Source organism: Simochromis diagramma, unplaced genomic scaffold, assembly GCF_900408965.1.
Source record: "Simochromis diagramma unplaced genomic scaffold, fSimDia1.1 OVJJ01000682.1, whole genome shotgun sequence".
NCBI lineage: Eukaryota > Metazoa > Chordata > Actinopteri > Cichliformes > Cichlidae > Simochromis > Simochromis diagramma.
Genome location: NW_024387359.1, coordinates 1,966,499 through 1,987,317, shown reverse-complemented (window position 1 = coordinate 1,987,317; position 20,819 = coordinate 1,966,499). Strand labels below are relative to the sequence as shown.

The 20,819-nt window shown below is 38.7% G+C and overlaps 1 protein-coding gene and 1 long non-coding RNA gene across 3 annotated transcripts; one reads left to right on the top strand and one right to left on the bottom strand.

Annotated features, from left to right (window-relative positions):
- Nucleotides 1-242: 242 nt before the first annotated feature.
- Nucleotides 243-18,200, bottom strand: tbca (tubulin cofactor a). 2 transcript variants are annotated; one of them, XM_040007357.1, is made up of 4 exons: nucleotides 18,106-18,200; nucleotides 6,539-6,644; nucleotides 2,998-3,084; nucleotides 243-532 (listed from the first exon to the last, which is right to left on the bottom strand). In XM_040007357.1, the coding sequence occupies exons 1-4, from the start codon at nucleotides 18,183-18,185 to the stop codon at nucleotides 452-454; spliced, it is 354 nt and encodes a 117-aa protein (XP_039863291.1). In that variant the 5' UTR covers nucleotides 18,186-18,200; the 3' UTR covers nucleotides 243-451. The 2 variants fall into 2 exon arrangements, with proteins under 2 accessions (XP_039863291.1, XP_039863292.1); XM_040007358.1 differs by having other exon boundaries at nucleotides 18,002-18,154.
- On the top strand, nucleotides 13,834-18,819 carry LOC120718713. The gene is made up of 3 exons (XR_005692545.1): nucleotides 13,834-14,171; nucleotides 16,552-16,558; nucleotides 18,809-18,819. It is a non-coding gene; the product is annotated as an uncharacterized LOC120718713 (long non-coding RNA).
- Nucleotides 18,820-20,819: the final 2,000 nt, after the last annotated feature.

Below are 20,819 nucleotides of genomic sequence, written 5' to 3'. Positions count from 1 at the left end.
CTGACAGGGTTACCAAAAGAGCTCTTGCCTTTATTGTAGGTATCAAGACACAGTCCATTTCACTGCTGCTAACAGGAATAACAGCACTGTTAATGCCATTAATCTCATTAATCTATGAGATCAACATTAAACTTTCATGTGTTTCTCCCAGTTTCAATGTGTAAACAGTGCATAAAAGGTCAAACAACACTTAAAGAAAACACTACACTAATCTACTATAATAAACTGAAGGTTTTATAATATTATTGTGGAATTATTTTATTTTTTTCACACAGGAGAAGCGTGATCAAAATGTGGTGGCACGTTAGCAGTAAAGAAAAGAAATAATTACATCAAGAAAAGAGACTTTGAATGGATTCAGTTGGCCTCCACGGTTCCAAACAAGGCCTGACGAAAGGAATGGACATTTAAGCAAGTGAATCTCACAGTGAGAACAGAAATGCATCAGAAATCATCCTTCAAGCTTCACTGAGTCCAATATGCTTCTAGCCTCTTTGTACTCCTCTGATTCAGCCAATTCCTCTTCTGTTTCCTGAAAACACACAAACACACATATAGGTTTTGTTTTAGTGCCATCTACTATACTTCCAAAGAAGGAGTTACAACTGTCTTCACTAGACAAACAGGTTTGTTGTCTTCATATAAAAGCATTCTTGAGGAAATATTTCAAACTGTATCATAATGGTAGGAACCAAATTCATCCAGGAAGGGTTGATATGAGGTAAAACCTGACACTGAAGTGTGTTTGCATTCCTCTGGTAGTCACCACAGTGACAGCACTTCTAATGACCTGTGATGAGCATGTGCATATGCGTATGCCTGTCTGAAGGGAAGAAAGAAGGGAGGATGAGTAACAGGGAAGGGGACAGGTTGCTAATTTCAGGTTAGCTCCCCCTGCCCAGCATTCAGCTCCCATGTGAGTGACTCACACCTCCAGCTGTCTGACTGTTGCTCTGCATTAATTTCGATGACCCTGAGACATCCATGCTGATGTTTGCCTCTCACCATATCAGCTTAAGTCCTGGAGGGTTTGGCATGCTCTGTGGCTGTATATATACTGTATATATATCTGTATATAAGTGCAAAGTGTGGTGCTTGAGCTTATTCTAATGATCAGTTCATTAAGTCTACACACATTTAAAAGAAAAAACATCTGACTCAACACTGGAATATCCAGGATACCACAATATACTTTAAATTATGTGGCCACAAGTGTCCTGGCATGAAACTGTAGCCAATTGTAGACCTTTCCCACTAGTATGTACTTGAGTCAGCTTGGCATGGCTCGACTTGGATTTTAAGGTCTACCATTAGGTGGGAGTACCTGACACCAGTTACTTTTTTTGTACCGACTTAGCCAGGGCTCCAAGTGATCTGAGATGATCCGAAAACGTGACATCAACAGACAGCATTCCCCCAATTGGCTAGTCAGTGGCGTCACTTATTGAGTCATGAGAGTCCTTCATAAAAATCAAAACCACCATTTTTAAAACCCAGCAACAAGGGAAAAGGCTGAACAAAAAACAACATCCTGGTCCCCAAGTGTGACAAAAAGCCATACACTGAGCAGCAGGTGTACAATCGCCTCGACGTCCACTTTTGTTATGGTGTTTGTGTTGCATACAAATGACATCACAGGACTTTTGGCGGCATTGCTATAAGGACCTTACACACATTAGGTGGTAATGATTGTAATGGAAAACGACCGAAACAGCGTAAAGTCAAGGCAAGCTGAGTAGGTACTAGTGGAAAAGGGCTTTTAGTGTCTGCTAGGCCTCACCCACACAGTGCTAGAGACCAATTGGCAACCCCTGGTCACAAGCGTGCATTCAAATTTGCATTCTCCGATTCACTGGTTGCTGGATGCCGGTAGGTGAAATCAGTTGCCACAAGGTGCTGCACTAAAAAACTCCTTATGATTGCTTCTGTCACTAGCAGTCTGTTGCTGTCCTGCATAATTTGAATGGAATATGCAGATGTGTCTGCAAATACTTGCTAACTAACTACTAAACTGTAGTAAAAACTTTAAAAAGGAATAATGCATACTAAAAAATGACCAGTCACCTTCAAAATAAAGTCTCTGGCCCTGTGTGACTGGGGCTTAGCAACCAATTTCAGAGCGACTGCGAGCAACCTTCAGTAAACACTCACAACCAGTAAAGGAAAACTATTTTTTTTTCCTAGCAAACTTAGTTGGTTAGCTGGTCTCTAGGCATTCCTGCCTGTTGTGACATGGCAGTAAATTTAACAGGAACATTATTACTACTACTACTACTACTACATCCTTGCTTATTTATGGTACAGCATTAAGGGAACTATGTAGCTTGTTATCACACCAGTAACCATAACCTGATGTTGTCTTTTCCATTATCGTTTTTTTTTTCTGTTACATGCTGGTCTCATTGGGAAAGACAACTTTTTAAAGATCTGGCATTAAACTGAAATCCAAACACATTAAAATGGGGATCTTAGGCCTTTTCATTCTTTATTATTAATTATTTTGATTATTAATATTTTAATTATCAACTATTTTAGTGAAATGAAGCCTGACAGGAAGGATGAAGCATGATCCAGGTGTTGATCATGTCTACCAGATGTGAAAAAGGATAGGTATTATTCGCTAGTACTAATACCATACTATGTTTAGAAAGCAAGAGTATGAGAGTTGTGTGTCTTTCATACAATTATAATTACAAATCTGCATTTTTAATGAAGCTTTACTAAGAAACACATAATTAGTTATTAGATATTGTGATACCTACAAAAGAGAAAAAAGATTAAAAATAAAACTTGAATGCTGGGGTTAACCATTTTTCTTGATGCTGGAATTTAAAAGTATAATAAGCTGATCATTTTTTCTTCTACCCACAAACGCATGGCATGAAATTCTTTTTCAGGGAGGCCATGAGATATTAGAAGTCCAACTGAATTAATTATCACAATAGCTTGTGTCCTGTTGTTTTATGAAAATTTAGTTCACCTCATGGTGGTACTTACTAGCAGCTGTAGCAGATCTGCGTGTGCTGTGGCCAGCCGGCGGTGACAGTCTGGGATCATCATTCTGGACTCCTGCAACACCTCCATCTGAAAGCACACAGAGACCGCATCAGTGCCATCACCACCTTTATTAATCCGAAAACCCCTGCCACTGCTCCTATTACCAGCTTTCATTACAGGTCTTCACAAAAGTCAACACATTACTGAACATGTATTTTCCAAGCTTTGACCATTAATTTGAACAGCTAGACAAAGTGTATTCACTGGCTGGATTGTGCTGTAGCTTTACTCCTGGCAGTGACATGCAGGGTGTCCCTCATGCACTCTGCTGTGGTTAACATCTCTCAACAAGCCGGCAGTATGAAAAATGTTATTGAGTTATTGATCGGGCCGGGAGTTGGGCAGCGGGGGACCACCTCGATCTGGCTCCACACCTGGATGAATGAGCCGAGAGCATTGTGATCAGGCGTAAAGAGGTATTACTACGCCTGCAGTGTAACTGTGTTGCAGCCTGGGGTACTTTCACAGCCGCGGCTAATGTGGAATTCCCCCAGCTGGCACCCTAAAGAGCGGAGAGGAGCTGGCTAACACTGTCAGACACAGTCACTCATGACAGATGCTTCCTCAGCTAGGCCTGTGTCGAGCTGGAAAAAGTCAAAACATGGACTCAGTTGCACATGTGTACATTACACGGCTATGCACACTAACAGTCTGCCTGCCTGATGGCGTACAAGTTCATCCAAGTGCCTAAACTGACATACCGAAAAATAGTGGACAAATTGTCAAGTTGGCTGCCATCTAGATGTGACAAGGTAAGCTAGAGTAGGCAAAAGAGTACTGAAACAGAGAAAAGTCACGGTGCCCTCCCGGTTCGGTGGAATGATCCCATCAGCACAGGATAAAGATGACACTTACAGCGTATTGATTCCATTAAAATAAAAACCTGTAATCCATCCTGCCTCAGACCTCTCATCTCCAACCATAATCCATCTGGCCTCCCAATCTCCCCATTTAACACCAACCAAGCCTGCTGCTCAGCCTGAGCTGCCACTCTATGAATGAACAAACAAAACAACACACACACTGAATTTTAATGGAAGCCGTAAACATAATCAGATGTGATATCTGTGGTTCAGTTCCTCCCCGTCTGAATCAAGTTTGGATCCGCATCAGCGAACACTGGCCCAAATAAAGAGCAGTTATATGAAAAACCACGTCCTTCCAACAATCTTGTGTAAGCTGACCATAAAATACCGTAATAGGCAAAACTCATATTTGTCTACATATGAGTAGCAGGCTCTCTTGACAGGATCTTGAAATATTTTTTCACACTATTTCTTTATCGTTGTGATACTGGAATGAAGCAAAGACATCAAGAGAAGCTGTGAATTTAGTTTCCCCCAGGTATTAAACACACATTAAAGGCAAATTCAGAAATTCATTTAACATTTAAAAGCTGATAAACCCCCTCGCTAGCCTACAAAATAAGGGCTATAAAGATCCCATAACGCAACGCTCCGATTTTAAATTATTTTGCCATTTCCTTTTATTTTCTGTACACGGCGGGTAATGATTTGTTTATATATTTTGAGGCATAACTGAAATGTCTCTGTGCTTGCAACACCACATGGAATCAAAAAGTTCCCTCTGCTTATTTATTTAAAAAAAAAAACAGCAAACCTGATCACCCTGATCACTTCCACATCCGCAACACACACCAGATTTCCTCGACTAGATCAAAACAGTGATGTAGTTTCATTAACTTTAACTTCAATATTATTTTGTGAAGAAGCAAATGGTAAAAAGCCAAATTTGGCAAGTAGCGCTGGTGGTGGACAACAACTGGGTTCACGGCACAGTGCTATGTGACAAAGTTGAGCTTATGTGCCAAATTTAAAAGAAAATTTTTCTTCTGGCTTTGACATTATAAGCTCTGGACACCATATCTAGAGACTGTTTTCATCAGCAGAGGATTGGTCCAGTATAACAAAGAAGCAGACCTTGGACCTTGCTGTGGTGAAAGGGTAAATGTGCACATGGAAGAGAACCAGACTTCCAGCTTCCATATCAAAAATACTAAAAGTGATGCAGTGCTTCACAAGGACAAAACCTTTAAAACTAAACTGGTTTCTATGTTCCTTGACTATGTAGCTTGCAAAGATGACACATTAATATATTTACGTATATATCATTCTGATGTTTGGTGTTTATAAACCATCAAGTGTTTGCCATCTGATTATATACAGTGGTATAATGAAAATGTTTAGAATTACAAGATACAATATCCTTTAGGGCTGTGCGATATGACCAAAATCTCATATCCCGATATAAGAATTCTATCGTCCGATAACGATATAAAATCACAAAAATGTAACATTTTCTGTAAATTCTGTGAATCTCGGGCAGCTCGACTTGCGGGAAGTGTTTCCAGCTGCGCGTCATGTAGCTGGAGTCGAGTGTTTTAACAGATGGATGAAACGATACATTTTTAGACATAAGTTGTAACGGCCGCCGTTTTCTTTGTGAGTATTTATTACACGGCGTGCTGCGGGGAAAAGCCTGTTCTAACGTTTGAGTCTAAGGCTTCTCTTTTTTAATTCTCATCCGTAAATAATCTGCTCTTTCACGTGATTCAGTTTATTTTTGAAAAGTCTCAACAGGATCTTGAGCTTTATTGTGAAAGGTTTATGTGGAACATAAACAAGCGGACACACGATGGTGTTACCGTTGTTGTTGCTAACGACAACGCATAAAAACAGGCGCTTGTCCATCCGTAGTGTGGTTATATAAAATATAAGAGAAAGAGAGAGCTTTAACAAATTAATATAGCCACTACAGTGACCATCAAAACCATGAAAAAAATATTGCCGTAAACTTTTTATTTTGCGACACCATGAAACAAACGATAGCGTAAAATGAAACGATAGACGTTTTTATATCGTCATCCGATATATATCGTTATATCGAACAGCCCTAATATCCATACATGTCTGTGTCATACATAAGTAAAGCTCAAAAACTGCCCACACGACTGTCCATTTTGCTAGCTAACGTTAATATTATTATATTATTTGAATTGAATATTTTAAAAGACATAAGAAACATGTTGGAGTGAGAAAATTCCACAACCTGTGTACAGACAAATGATGGAGGGATGCAGGCACAGTGAGAATGGAGAGCAGGATATGGGCCAGTGATCTGTTAGGGACACTAAATTACCAGCATGTGTCAGTAATTATCAAACTCTTTTAAAGTAACATGATATAATTACATCTGAATCAAGCAAATTACAAAATCACTAATGATTCTCCTCTCAAAACCTAATTCTTCATTATCACTGTGGACTGACCTCATTACATGAACGAAGGGCTACTCGAATTATCAAGACACAATTCACTCCCTAACTATGCGAGAGCAACAACCCTCCCTCACTTTACTGGCTGAGATCAACAGAAGGAACAGGTGGTGATAAATGGATAATTCAAAGGCTTTCAAATTAAGACACATAATTGCTGTACAGCATCAAAGAAGCAAAATGTACCTGTTTCTTGATGACATAATCATCTGCCGCCTCTGTTTTCAGGCGCTCGATCTTCTCTTCCTGCTGCTTCGCTTCAGTTATGTACGCAATCTCCTCCTTGGCCAGCCTGCACAGAAACAAGAAGACGGAAAAGACACGGTTAAAGGCAGCCATACAGTGTTGTTCCATCAAACATAAAACGTAAACGCACAGCCTCTCAGACGGATAATATAGGCTGAACCAAGAAAAGCAGACTGTGATGGTCACTTTTTACAGACAGGGCCATCTATCCTCATTCTCCCCAGCACTCTTGTGACTGAGGAGGACACAGTGAGATCATCTCCCACAGGATGGCAAGAAACACACCTCAATAACACGCAGCAAACACATCACTTCTCCTCACTGCTCTGAAGTGGAGATCAGCCTTAAATAATGCTTTGAAATTCAACTTATCATTTACACAGCGCTCTAACAGTGGCTAAAATAGGATGCATTTACATGAAAGACATTTTATTTCTGGAAAGGAGTAACACTTTACACTAAATTTAAACTGGATAACAGTTTTTTTCTTTAATAACTGGCAGTAGCAGATCTAAGCCTGAAAATAATGTGGATGAGAACTATGGTGATTATATGAGTATATGAGGTTTTATTATTTTTATGCACTTGTTAAAACGGAGTTTATTAAACTCTTTAAAATTGAGATTAAACAGCACAACACTGTCATTCATCTGCAGTCAGATTTGTTTTGTTTTTGGTTTCTTTACGACCATCAGAGAAACATCGGGCTTTTTAGCCTGTACACCAGTGTTAGTGAGCTGCCAGCAATATATTTTAATGTAATATATTTGATTGTTTTTTTGTTAACTTTTATAGAAAAAAAACTTTAGGGGGCAGTTGATGTCCACGTTCTGGCCTACTCTAAAATGGAAGAATATATCAATTGTATAACATGCATTTCATTTTGTATATATATATATATATATGTTTTTGCAGCACTTAAACCTTGAACTTATGCATCTTGCAGTCAACAGTATTCACTAATAATTAGAGGTGGGAATCAACATACATCCCACGATACGATATTATTGCAATTTTTTAAAATATTTTGCGATATTCAGATTCTGTACATAAAGGTAAACTTTATCAATATTCATTTTATCTAATATCAAAGTCTCACACTCAGTCTTTCTCTCATTTCAGTCAGTTTTATTGTTGACAAACTGAACGGTTTGTATTACAGTCTAGTCCAACTTAACTGAATGCAACCGTCTGGTACAATTATAGCTATTCTGAACTATGCAATTTATGAAAACTATGCAGCCCATTCAGCAACTGAAGAATTTGAAAGTAAATTAAAACAAAATATAATTTTACATTAAATAAAAAAGTTTTAAACTTAATTAAAATAAAACATGTCTTAAATTAAAATAAGTAAACTGTCATGTTTATTGCTGCCAAAAAAAAAAAGTTAAACACATTTGGACAGTGAAGGATTCTTGCTCAGAAAAAGGATCAACATGCTCTGAAGTCAGAGCAAAAACTTTTTTGTAACAAAATATCGATTTCTGCTGTCCCTGTATCGATACATTATTAGCAAACAAAATATCACGATACTACACAGTATCGATTTTTTCCCCCCACCTCTACTAATTATATTATTTAACTTCATATATTACAATATATGAATGCGTCACTAGTGAGTGAGATCTGATTCTTATTTAACGAAAAGTACACAGAATGCAACATCATAAACTTACATACAGGATAACACTGATACAAATGTTAAACTAAGCTGAATTTAGATTTAAAAAAATAATAATAATAATACTAAATGATTCAATTAAATTTTCTGCCATAATGGCCAAAGAAGGGATTCAAAAGCCCAAGTTCACATTTGTCTTGTGCACTGAAAATAAAGAAATTAATATATATACACACTTCTCAGTCACAGAGCAAAAATCGCAAATTGTCATTTTTGAGAAGGCTGACCAACAAACACAGAATTTTCTTTGTAATCATCAAACATTTTGTTCATCTCTAATCTATATACGCACATAAATGTAGCTCTGTCTGGAAACTTCCAGAATTCTGCATGGAATAAATGGAAAAGCTGTGGGGGTTCAATACCGGGAGGGTTTATTTTCAATGTGAAGAAAAAGCAATACAGCTTACATGAGAGCAACAAATCAGTCAACTTCCTTTGCATATCTAATAGCAATAAATGATTTTGCCTAATCTAACTAATATGAACACATGAAACTGCATTACTTTATTACATTTGGCTGGTTCTTTTTAAAATGATTTAACTCTCTCTTACATACATAGGGAAAATGGGTAATAGAAACGGAAAGCTAACTAAAGAATTTTAAAAATTCTAAAATTGAGTAATCCCAGTGGATTTCCAATCTTCTAACAAAGGCTTTGGAAAATCGAGCCTGTGGCAGACAAATTTGGACAATTACAGATCTTTTTTTGTTTTGATTTTTACTGCAGAGAGGAAAGCTTCTGAAAACACATTTAGATTTCATTCTTTATTTAAAAATATTAATAGTAGGTCTCTGCCCTGAATTCATCTAAAGATCATATTACATCATACATATTACTTTTATCAATACATTTTTGAAATGTGCAAAGTAGGACATTATATCATGTCACTCATGTCTTTTGTGTTAGCATGTCACAGAAAAACACATAGAAATCAGTGTAACCTACATAATGCCATCCAGCTCACATCTTATCAACATGATTATCTGGCTCCTTTATCCACCTTTATTGTCTTCGACACACACACACACACACACACACACACACACACACACACACACACACGCTACTAGTTCTTTTTTAGACATTAATTGATCATCAATTCAATCCCTAATTTAGACCAAGTCAGGTGGTAAATGGGCCTCTTTTTCTTGATTATTAGTGAAAATAGGCTTGAGTACATTGATAAATTCTGATTATTTATCAATTACGGCCCAAATGGAACTAAATCTCTTAAATAGATTCCGACCCTGATTGGCATAATGGAGTTTGAAAATATAGCTATTGATAATGATTTCCAACTAACAGTCTTTTTCCGGCTGCGCCTGCTGGAGGGACTGACAACACAAATTTCATTTTTCATAAAATCAGCTGTGTGTGTGTAAGTGAGTAATCCTTCATTAGTCAGTCACATTACTGGAGACCCTTCCCTACGCGTTGCACTGCTCTTTGCCTAGCCAAGGAAGCCAATAGCACTCTGTCATATTTTACATCAATTACCACTCATTCTAATACAGTTCCATCAGGAAGCTTTTAAACAGGCACCGTATGCAATAGCAGATCCTGTCTTTCACTCTCATGCTTGATGTAGAATGAGTTATGTCACCTGTTAAGAGTCAAAGAAGGTGGCAAAGAGAGGAGAAACGATGGAGGTAGGAAGGCTGAAATAATTTGAATAAAACTGAAGGACAGTCTAATAACAAAATGTCCATTCCTCCCCTTTCCAGTCCTGATGTTAATTTCTTATTTCTCCCAGACTTGGAGCGCTGTGCGAATAAGGGGTGGGGTCGTGGCTGGTTTTAAATAGACCTGCCACCTCAGGCTTAATGGAAAAGGCAGCTCTCTGGAAAATAGAAAAAAAAAAAAAGGAATTAGAAGCCAGCCGACACACACATTCGGTCGCCTGCTCTAGCACTGTATTTTTGAGCTGCGATGTAGTCTGTGCTGGGACCGGAATGACAAAGGCAAATTACTGTTGTCATTTTATTAAGGGCATCCGCCTCGCTAGGGCAGAAAGGCACTGACTGGAATGTGCAGAAGCCACTGGAAATAGGCCTGGCTAAAAGAGCAGGCAGGTTTCCTCTAAAGTCGTACATATAAGTGTGTGTGTGTGTGTGTGTGTGTGTGTGTGTGTGTGTGAGTGAGTGAGTGAGTGAGTGAGAGAGAGAGAGAGAGAGAGAGAGGGTAGAAGAAGTGAAAAAGCTGGGAACAGAGGCAAAAAGGAGACTATAAGAGAAGGACACAACAGAGAGCAATGACACTCTACACTTAAACAGTTTGATAAAAGGTTCATGTCAACGTACAGCTGTTGGCCTTGAGGGAGTAAGATTAAGTAAGTAAGAGTAAGAGTAAGAATCTTATCTTTTGTTCAAATAATATACTCAACTTAAAAACCTCAGAAGAGAAAGCAGGGATGATACTGGCTAATAAAATACTGCACCCTTGCATTGTTGTTTTTCCTATACTGACCACTCCTGGACACTCTGTGACATTATCCTCTCTGGGATGTCCAGCCTCCATCATTACCACCGGGGAGCCTGTTAGCAATCTGACCCTCATCAAAGTGCAATCGATAGCGTATTACACAAACAGCACTGACAGGAGGGAATTAGAGGTCTGCCTGATTGACGAGAGGTACACTCAGACCATCCCACAGACAACTGAGCCCATTATCTCAAGAATCCTCATAATGTCTACAATATTTTCTATTCCAGCATGGTAAATTTGGCCGTTGTACAAATGTGGAGCCAAGCTCGAAATAGGTGCCAACTCTTTTAGTAAGACAGCTTAGACTAGTTAATGAGTTTGCAGGTCCTACATCAAAAGGCCAATATCAATCTATCTAGAAGTGAAGCGAAAACTAAACCATTATAGATGAGCAGTGTTTGCCTACAGACAGGATTTACAGTTTGGAAAAGAGAAAGAATCAAGATAGAATATGTTCATTAGAAAATTTGGAAAACTAGGCAAACAATGAAGAAACAAATGGGACGAAACAGCTACTGTACACCCAGTTGTACCGTTAAAGTTAAAACACAATACAAGATGTCTAAACTTGCCAGGAATTTGTGCAACTAACCAACTTGATGTTAAACATTGATGCCGTTGCTATCTGCCGCCAGAAATACAAGTCGGTTAAACCTATTATTGTTATTTTAATAATGTAAAACTGCAATTACTGGTTCATGAAGCTCCTAAAATACACAAAATGTTCGTTTTGCCATTATTTAACTTTGTCCATTTAAGATATTCTGTGCTTTTAAATTATTTTTTTCAGTTTTTATACTACCGTAATTGTCTTTGACTTTTTGCACAAGCTTTGAACCCTGCGGCTTTTAGTCAGGTGCGGCTTTTCCATGGATTGTCCATGATTTTTGTCATATCGTAAGACGATTTGTTTTGTTTGTTCCACTGTTGTACAGCACTACGTTGCCTGGCGGAAGGGCATGTGATCAGACACACAGTATCGGGGTTCAAGAGTGGTATGTTGGTCACATGTCCATCCGCCAGGCAACATAGTGCCGTACAAGTAGCGCGAAAAACAAACTTCAAAGTAGCGCTACGCGTACAGCGGGAGGTGTGGATGACTAGCGGCGATAAACTTGCGAAAAGCAAGTTATGCTCAACTCCACCAGTGGATTCTGACAGCGTGGAAAAGTGTGAAAACATCCATGATCACCAACGGATTTCGAAGGGCTGGACTGCTGCATGATGGAGAGGAGGACACCGCCACGGCCCTTCTGAGGGTGTTAGACTCTGACACTGACAACGAGGATTTCTTTGGTTTTGAAAGTGACAACGAAGGAAAGGAGCTGAGAGTGGATGACGAAGCCATCCTGAGCCTGTTCGTATCCGACACTGGAGAAGAGGACTTTGGTGGTTTTAGTGCGCAGGAAGATGAGAAAGATGGTGGTGAATGACTGACTTTTCTTCTTGTTAAAGCCGTGTCACTGCACCTGAGCCTAAAAGGTAGTCCGAATCTATTTTTCTGGTGTGCTGTAGGTTATTGTTAGGGATGTAAGAAAATATCGATACAACGAAATATCGCGATATTTCGCGCAATGATACTGAATCGATATTTAAAATCACTGTTATCGATTTTTTTAATTGAAAAATGACATGCATTTACTGTTTATTTCTTTTGTATGTTGGAATTCAAACTCCGGCCACTGGTTTGCAGTTTACCGCCTTTACTATGACGTAAAAACGAGGTCTCGCGATAACTGTAGAAGCGTCTAGTTTGCCAAAAGAACGAAGTAGAACAGTCAGTGGACGTGTGTGATGCTAGCTAACTGATGACTGAAGAGGAGAGGATACAGCCGGCCCCCGCAGCTTTCAAAGCTGATGTGTGGACTTATTTTGGATTTAGGACAAAAGAAGGCAGTAAAGACTATGACAAGAGCTATGCAGTCTGTAAAATCTGCACCGCCAGAGTCAAATATTCCGGTAACACAACAAATTTACGAACACACGTGTCTAGACACCATAGCGACGTAGCGTCAAATGCTAATTTTAAAACGAAACGAGGTGATCCCTCTCAACGGACAATTGAAGAAGTTAACTTTTCGAAACTACCAGCAACTTCAACTCGTGCAACAAAAATAACGCAGTCAGTACTTGTTTTTATTTGCAAAGACATGCGCCTTCTGAGTGTTGTGGAGAATAAAGGATTTCGTAATATGATTAAAACGCTGGAGCCCCGTTACACCGTTCCTTCTCGACAACACATCACGGACATCGCTCTGCCAAAGTTGTACCAAGAAGTCAAAGCGACAGTGCTGGACTCTCTCAACTCGGCTGAGACAGTTGCTCTGACATGCGACGCTTGGACTTCGAGAGCCACTGAATCGTACGTAACTGTTACAGCACATCACATAACGGACCAGTGGAACTTTCAGTCTCATGTACTACAAACCCGAGCCATGCATGACAGTCACACAGGTGAGCACATTGCAGCGTTACTAACTGACGCTGTGGCTGAATGGGGATTGAACGCAAAGGACCTTGTTGTTACCGATAATGCACCAAACATGGCTCTCGCGGCTAGACTTGCCTCAGCTATCCAAAGTAGCAAGGAGTTTCCTATGCATTCCTGGAACAAGTGTCTCTGCAGAGAGAGTTTTCTCCTCTGCAGGAGACATAGTAAATGCACAGAGAAGTGTCCTGAGAACAGACCATGTCGATCAGCTTGTATTCCTGCACAAAAATCTGGAAATTGAAAAATAAACACTGAGAAAACACTACACATGTAAAATCTCTGATATGAGAATGTTTGACATTTTGGTTGAGTCTCATAAGCACTTATTTAGATGAGTAAATTCCTTTTTTCAGGTTGTACTAAAAGTGTTCCATTGATGGACACTGCAGAGCTGTACTTTATTTTATTAACACTTAATTGTAATAGCACTTTACATTTTTTGTTAATGTTTACTTGGATGGATTCTTCAAGCAATTTCATTTTTGATTTATATTTGTTTATGTTAAGGTCACATAAAAAGTACTTTGCTTTGATGCTCCATAGAGCAGTTTTTGGATAAGTATTTTACAATCATAGTACTTAGAAAGACCTTAGTGTTACATGTTTACTTTTTTCATGTTAAAAAATACTTGATATTTCAGTAAAGTAGTTTTTGTTTGTTTATTTGACATGACTTCTAATAAGGCAGATGTTAATTTCTCCATTCATTTTGAACTTAGAGTGTTTTTGTTTCAGATGTTTCATGTCAAGCATTAAACAGTTTGGACTGTTTACTTGAGTTTTCCTAATTAAATTTAGTCCTACTAAACACAAATATCGTCTGGCTTTTAGTATTGCAATATATCGTATCGTCTACCCTGTATTATGATACATATTGTATCGCCAGATTCTTGCCAATACACACCCCTAGTTATTGTTATGTACTACATTTGTTACTCATTTATGAAGCACAGTACATGTTTCGTACTTGTAATTACCGCTACTTGTACATATACTTAAAAAGTTATGCAAATATGTACCCATAACTTGTTTTTCAAAATATTAATAAAAGGGGTGTGTCTCCAAACAGCCATCTCTTTCCTGACAATTCGCTTTGTGCATATTCTCGTACATATGGTAAGTCAACATTGAAACACCTGCGGCTTTTAGTCAGGTGCGGCTAATGTATGTACAAAACAGGATTTTCCCCTGATTTTAGCTTGTGCGGCTAATATTCAGGTGCGCTTTGTAGTCCGGGAAATACGGTAGTTAACTAGCCTAATTTTTTTCTGTCATTTAAACAACTCATAAATCACAAACCAGAAACATCCCTGAGTTCTTTTTTTATGAATACTATTTCAAATTTTCCTGAAAATGCTTGATCTCCAATTTAATTGCATTTGAAAGGTGAGTCTATTATCTAGCCTGTCCTCACTGATTGTCATACATTAGAAGACATTAGATATTCATCAGCCGTTTGCAACATAATTTAACAGCATAACAAACATCTCTCTACACCAAGCCCAAACAGAAACTCTACATTAAAGCCTTTAACAAGGGCTAAGTTTATTGCAGGGCGTGTAATACAGGATATCTGTTTAAGGAAGGTGTAACTGTGAACTGGAATATGTCCTGGTTGCACTGCACACAGAACAGTTTAGTGGTGCTCACATCTATTTTAAAGAAAAACGTTTAATTTAATTGTAAAGAACTTTTCTCTTGTAAGGTTTCTTTTCTTTAAGAGTGAAAGAAGCCTTCTATGTCAACTGCGAACGACCATCTTTGAACAGAGGTGGTGGCTTATGACACCAACTGTCTGCCATCTATAATCCAGTTCTGAGATCCCTTCCCAGATGCCTTAACGCCCACTCACATCCTGGGCCATCTGACCTCAGTAAATTACATGACAGGGTGATTGCGAACTAGGGCTGTGCGATATGACCAAAATCTCATATCCCGATATAAGACATCTATCATCCCGATAACGATATAAATCACAAAAAATTAAAGTTTTCTGTAAATTCTGTGAATCTCGGGCAGCTTCGACTTGCATGAAGTGTTTTCAGCTGGGCGTCGTGTACCTGGAGTTATGACTTTTAGCCGATGCATGAAGCTATACATTTTTAGACATAAGTTGTAAAGGCCGCCTGCATACTCTTTCATAGGATTTAGTTTATTTTGAAAAGTCTCAACAGGATCTTGAGCTTTATTGTGAAAGGTTAATATGCAAAACAAACAAGCGGACGGCGGAGCCACGCCATTGTTCTACCGTCATGGCTGCTAACGGCAACGCGTAAAAACAGTCGCTTGTCCACCCGTAGTGTGGTCATATTAAATATAAGAGAAAGAGAGAACTTTAACAAATTAATATAACCACTACAATGACCATCAAAACGATGAAAAAGTATTGCCGTAAACATTATATTTTGTCACACTACGAAACAAACGATAGCGTAAAATGAAACGATAGACGTTTTTATATCGTCACCCGATATATATCGTTATATCGAACAGCCCTATTGTGACCTACACCCGTCTTCACACCTTCGCTTGTGTGATTAGGCAGAGGATCATTAGGGGATCCATTGTCTCTCTTGGGGGGGGGGGGGGGGGGGGGGACTCTCACAGGGCTTAAATCTGAGACTCTCCACAATTTGACCCTAGAACTGAAGAAGCTTCTCGGATGAGAGGTGAAACGTCTTCAAGCAACTTAAAGAAGTCCAGACGCCTTTCTTTCCAAGCTCCTTAGACTACGATGACCTGGATGACTGAGAACATCCACAGACAAACACAGTGCACAAATCGCATGACTTCACTGTCAGTACCACTGCCCTCCAGTGTACTGTGTGATCGTGAAGAACTAAGCAAACAATTAACTTACATGTTTTATGAATTTAAAAAAAAATAATAATTTAAATGATGCTTGATGCGGATTAGGGGTCAGGGTTAGGTAGGTACAAACTTTATTTACAACATCAAACCAGGTTTTAACTTCTTAAACTCCATCAGGCAACCAGCTACAGTTAGGTTTAGAGTTAAATTTAAGGCCTAGTCACACATGGCCTTGGGTCAGTTGGCAACTGCTTGAGAATCACCAGTCGCTAGGGAAAAATGTGTACTCTCCTGGCAGGTTGTGGTTACTGGCAGTCACTGTGAAAAAGACTGCCAAAGCCTCAGTCACACTGGGCTGGAGACCGGTCAGTTATGCCCTGTTAGCCACCACCTGCTGGGAAAAATGTGTATTCCCCGGCAGGCTGGTGAGTGGTTGCATGAGGCTGCCTGCGATCACTGAAACTGGTCGCAAGAAAAGCTACAAGGTCCTGTGGCAACTGCTAAAAGATGACTCTGGTTACTCATAGATTGAATGGAAGATCCTAACTTGCCAACATCTTCCATGCAAAGTATAGTGCAAACTATGGGCAACCACAGCAAGATGCTTGCAACCAAAGCAATCACAACAAGGTTTTCAATGTAGCACCCTCTTAGCGACCAATTTCACCCACCAACAGCCAGTAATCACCAGGAACACTCACTGAAAGGTTTGCAAATACATATTTTTCCAGAGTGATCAAAGGTTGCCAGCTGGCTACCAACTAGTCCCTATGCCAGTAGGATTTAACTCCTTCCAGTTGTTCTCCATTTGTGTAGCTTATAACTTTCACATAGCAACTTACAGTAGGAATTGTAGCGACTCAACCTAAATTACCCAACACTCTGGGTACAAACTGCGTATGAATAAAAATCCACAACCTGAAAAAACGGTTTCTTGAACCAGCCCCCCCACCAAAAAAATGTTTAACAACAGTTTTTATTAAACCAGTTATGATCATCTAGCAATTTAAGGAAGCCTGGAGTCCAAAGTACATATGCAGCAGTACTTTAGTGCAGTGAAGGTGCACTGGCCTGTATTATTCATTAACTAGTTGTCATTTTTTTACTCCTCATTATAATATGTACGTGTCAAGACTGTGTTGTCATCCCTGCCTGCCTGTAACAATTCTGACCCCAAAATGGGATGCAAGTATTTGCAAAATCTCACCCCAAGTCCATCTCACCTTAACATGGTACCAATGCGGAGCTACCTAGCTTACTCAGCAGGTGCTTCCCACACCCGCAGAGTTTAATGATAATAATAATGTAACGGTGCTTCTACGTTGGGCTGTTTCATGCAGCAGCTCCAATTAGCAAAGATGAGGGAGTTTCCACTGAGAATTTTTTTATAATGACAAATATTAAAATTAATGTTATGTTGCGATAACTTAAGTTTACGAACTTGAGTTCGAGTGACCCAGTTGATATCAGCACGTGGAAGTTTTAAAATGCAGCCAGAAAATGGACACTTTATTTGATCAGCAGTGTGTTAGCTACCTAGCTAACATTAGGGATCAGTCGACCACCACTTTGAATTGAGCTGAATTACACACACTACAATTATGATACAGCGCTATGGTCGAACAAACAGTGAACTCTAACCCCCACATTATAACTATTAGCTACTCAGGGTTAAGCGACGGTAAGAAATAGCCGCTTTGAACAGAATACACTTTCTTGTCATTCAAGCCGCTAGCTATAGGCCGCGCCCCAACACCGCACTAAAGTTAAAATGTGGTTGGTAACACATTTCGACCTGCGGCGTAGGTTTTCGCCTGGCCGCCCGGCTAACTTAGTTAGCTCAAAAACGCCGACCTCACGTTAGCATCTATAAGTAGCTTGCATAACATACGAAATACTAGTTAAGTTGAACGAAAAGCCAGCCTTACCGTTTAACAATACCAGTTTTAATCTTAATCTGCCGTATTCTTGGATCTGCCATGGCTGTAGATGTAATGTATTACTGGGAAGTAACGTGTTGTCGCTAGCTTACTGTGTTAACGGTGTGCAGGTGGAAGTGGAAGGAAGGATGATGAGCTGCTGGCAGATAAATCGATCGTTAGAGTAGCTCATTGTCGAGTTTTCTGGTCTGAATGACAGATCTGGTAGGTAATACAGTTTCGTGAGTGTGTTTCTCTGGTTCTTGTGCATGCTTTTGCTATTTTTCTTCAAATTACACCTCGATAAACCGAAATCATAGAATGACGAAAATAAATAAACACTATGGTGATTAAGTTAATTAAATCAGGAGCAATTACGGAGTACCATTAAGGCTTCTGCTATTCATAGTACTGCTGATGAAATATTAGATTTGACTTTATTTGATTTAATACGTTTCGCTTTAGCAATATCAAATTTATGATATAGTATTGTTAGTTTGACAAGCTGATATCTTTGTTTCTGCAATTTTTAAATTTTAGGCAAGAGTTTCATTATTCAATTATGTGTCGTTATAACGAGGACTAAATCTAATGTCAGGCTGGTGGACCTCGCTTATTTTCTTCCAAATAATTACTCCTTTTGGGAGACTGGGTGTATGATGTTTTATCGTATCTGATGGAGACTGGGAGCTCTATGTTATATGTAGTTGGTTTTCCACAAAGTCTGATAATTGTTGTAAAAGACAGCTAGCCCATTTCAGCTACCTGCTCATCAGTGATCCCAAATTTGGGGTAAAGTAAGGTTACCTCATGAAGCTGTAACAAAGGAATTAATGGCCAACTACTGCCCCTCTAGATAAGAGAAATCAGCTGAGATACTCTGGGTAAGGAAATGAAGATATCTGTCAGCATCACTTTGTGGGCATCAATACTATGTAAGCACCAAAATATGAGTATCTAAGACAGTCAGAGCTACATCTGTAGTTATATGATTGGTAGGGATTGCGAAGAAAAGGATCATTTGAAATGTTGACCTGATGCCTTTTTTTTTCAGGAAAGAAAAACTAAACATATTCAACTGTCTAAAGTAAAGTAGCTTTGTTGTGTGTCTGCATAGGTAGTGCTGCGGCATTGAAGAAAACTGAAGACATTTCCAGGAAACATTTATACATAACAGGAACAGTACAGGGTAACTAATATGAAAGATCCCTCTCTTCCATTAAGCTTGGCCTTGTACTCCAAGTTTGCAAGCCTAACCTAAGCATTCTATACTAAAAGGGACCAAAGCATTTGGTTACACTAATACCAATTAACAATGTTAGTTACAATTACACATGAGCCTCTCAATATACAACAAATAAATATTTTGGGTATTTAAAAACCTAATCTAAAAGAAAAACAAAACAAAAAAACACCCAAACTAATCTACCATCACTGTTTGATTGGTGTGAGTTTAATATTATGAAGATTTAAATATTTCATTATATATGTAATATTTCATTATAATTTAATAATATGGAGACTTTTGGAAATATCTCACATGTACAATTTATTGGTACTTGAATACTTGCATTTGATGTTTTATATTGTGCCAAATCACAGTAAGCTAAAGACCCCACAATAAATCGCTCTTATATAGCACATTTCTACTCTACGTGAGCACTCAAAACTTTATACAACGTATCTCATTCACCCTGTCATACAAGCACTTTTTTCCATGCTTGAGTACTTTTTATCTGACATACACACACATTCAGACCCAGATGTATCGGAGAGCAACTTGGGGTTAGTATCTTGCCCAAGGATATTTGACATGCATGCTGGAGCAGCCACCAATTGAACAATATTGGTAGATGGCCTGCTCTGCATCCTGAGCTACAGCCAGAAGGTAAAGAAAACCCCAACAATCAAATGACCCCCTTTGTGTAAGCACTAGGCAATAGTTGGAAGAAAAAACTCCCGTTTAACAGGAAGAAACCTCCAGCATAACCAGGCTCACCTGCCATGACCTGTTGTGGTTGATGGGGGGAAGACAGGACAAAAGACACTGTCTAAAAGAGCCAAATGTTAATAATAACTAATGATGCAATTCAGAGTTGTGTATAAACACAGTGAATGAAAAAGGCGAGTGAAGAAGAAACAATTGAATAGAACTCAACTGAATTTAATTGAACTGAATGGAATTGAATAGAGAATAAGACTCTAATAATCTAATGATGTCAGATTATAGATTTGCATGGATTAATGCATCTTCTTTTTCTAAAGCAAAAGAAAGAAATGTCCATAATATTATTCCTTGCTATTTTTCACAAGATTTGTATATTTAGTTTCTTTAAGAATTAAACTGTGTGTACACAAATATTGTGTGTGTAAGTTAAGGTTTATAAGCCTCAAAATGAGCCTTTTTTTATTTACACAATAGATCACTTAAATGATACGATTGACATGCCTTATAAAGCTGTGTTACAAAGACACAAAATTCAATATCATTTGAATCTTTGTGTATTTAATATTGATTTGTGTGATCTATAACAAAATGAATCAATTTCACAGTACCTTACATGGCTGCCTGTATCAAAATATATATATTTATATACTAGAGACCTCAGCTTTCCCAATAACATTAAGGGTTTACAATATTCTTGCACATTAAAAGCTTTGGAACAGCAGTACACTTGTGAAGTTAGTGCTGGGAAAGGAGTACAACTTCTTTTTTTTGAGCAAGAGAAAAAGTTTCCACCTGTGAGACCCACTCTCACAAAATGCAAAAAGACACCTAATGTCCCGCATTATCCATAAAAGAGAAACTGTGTTAAATACAGCTTCA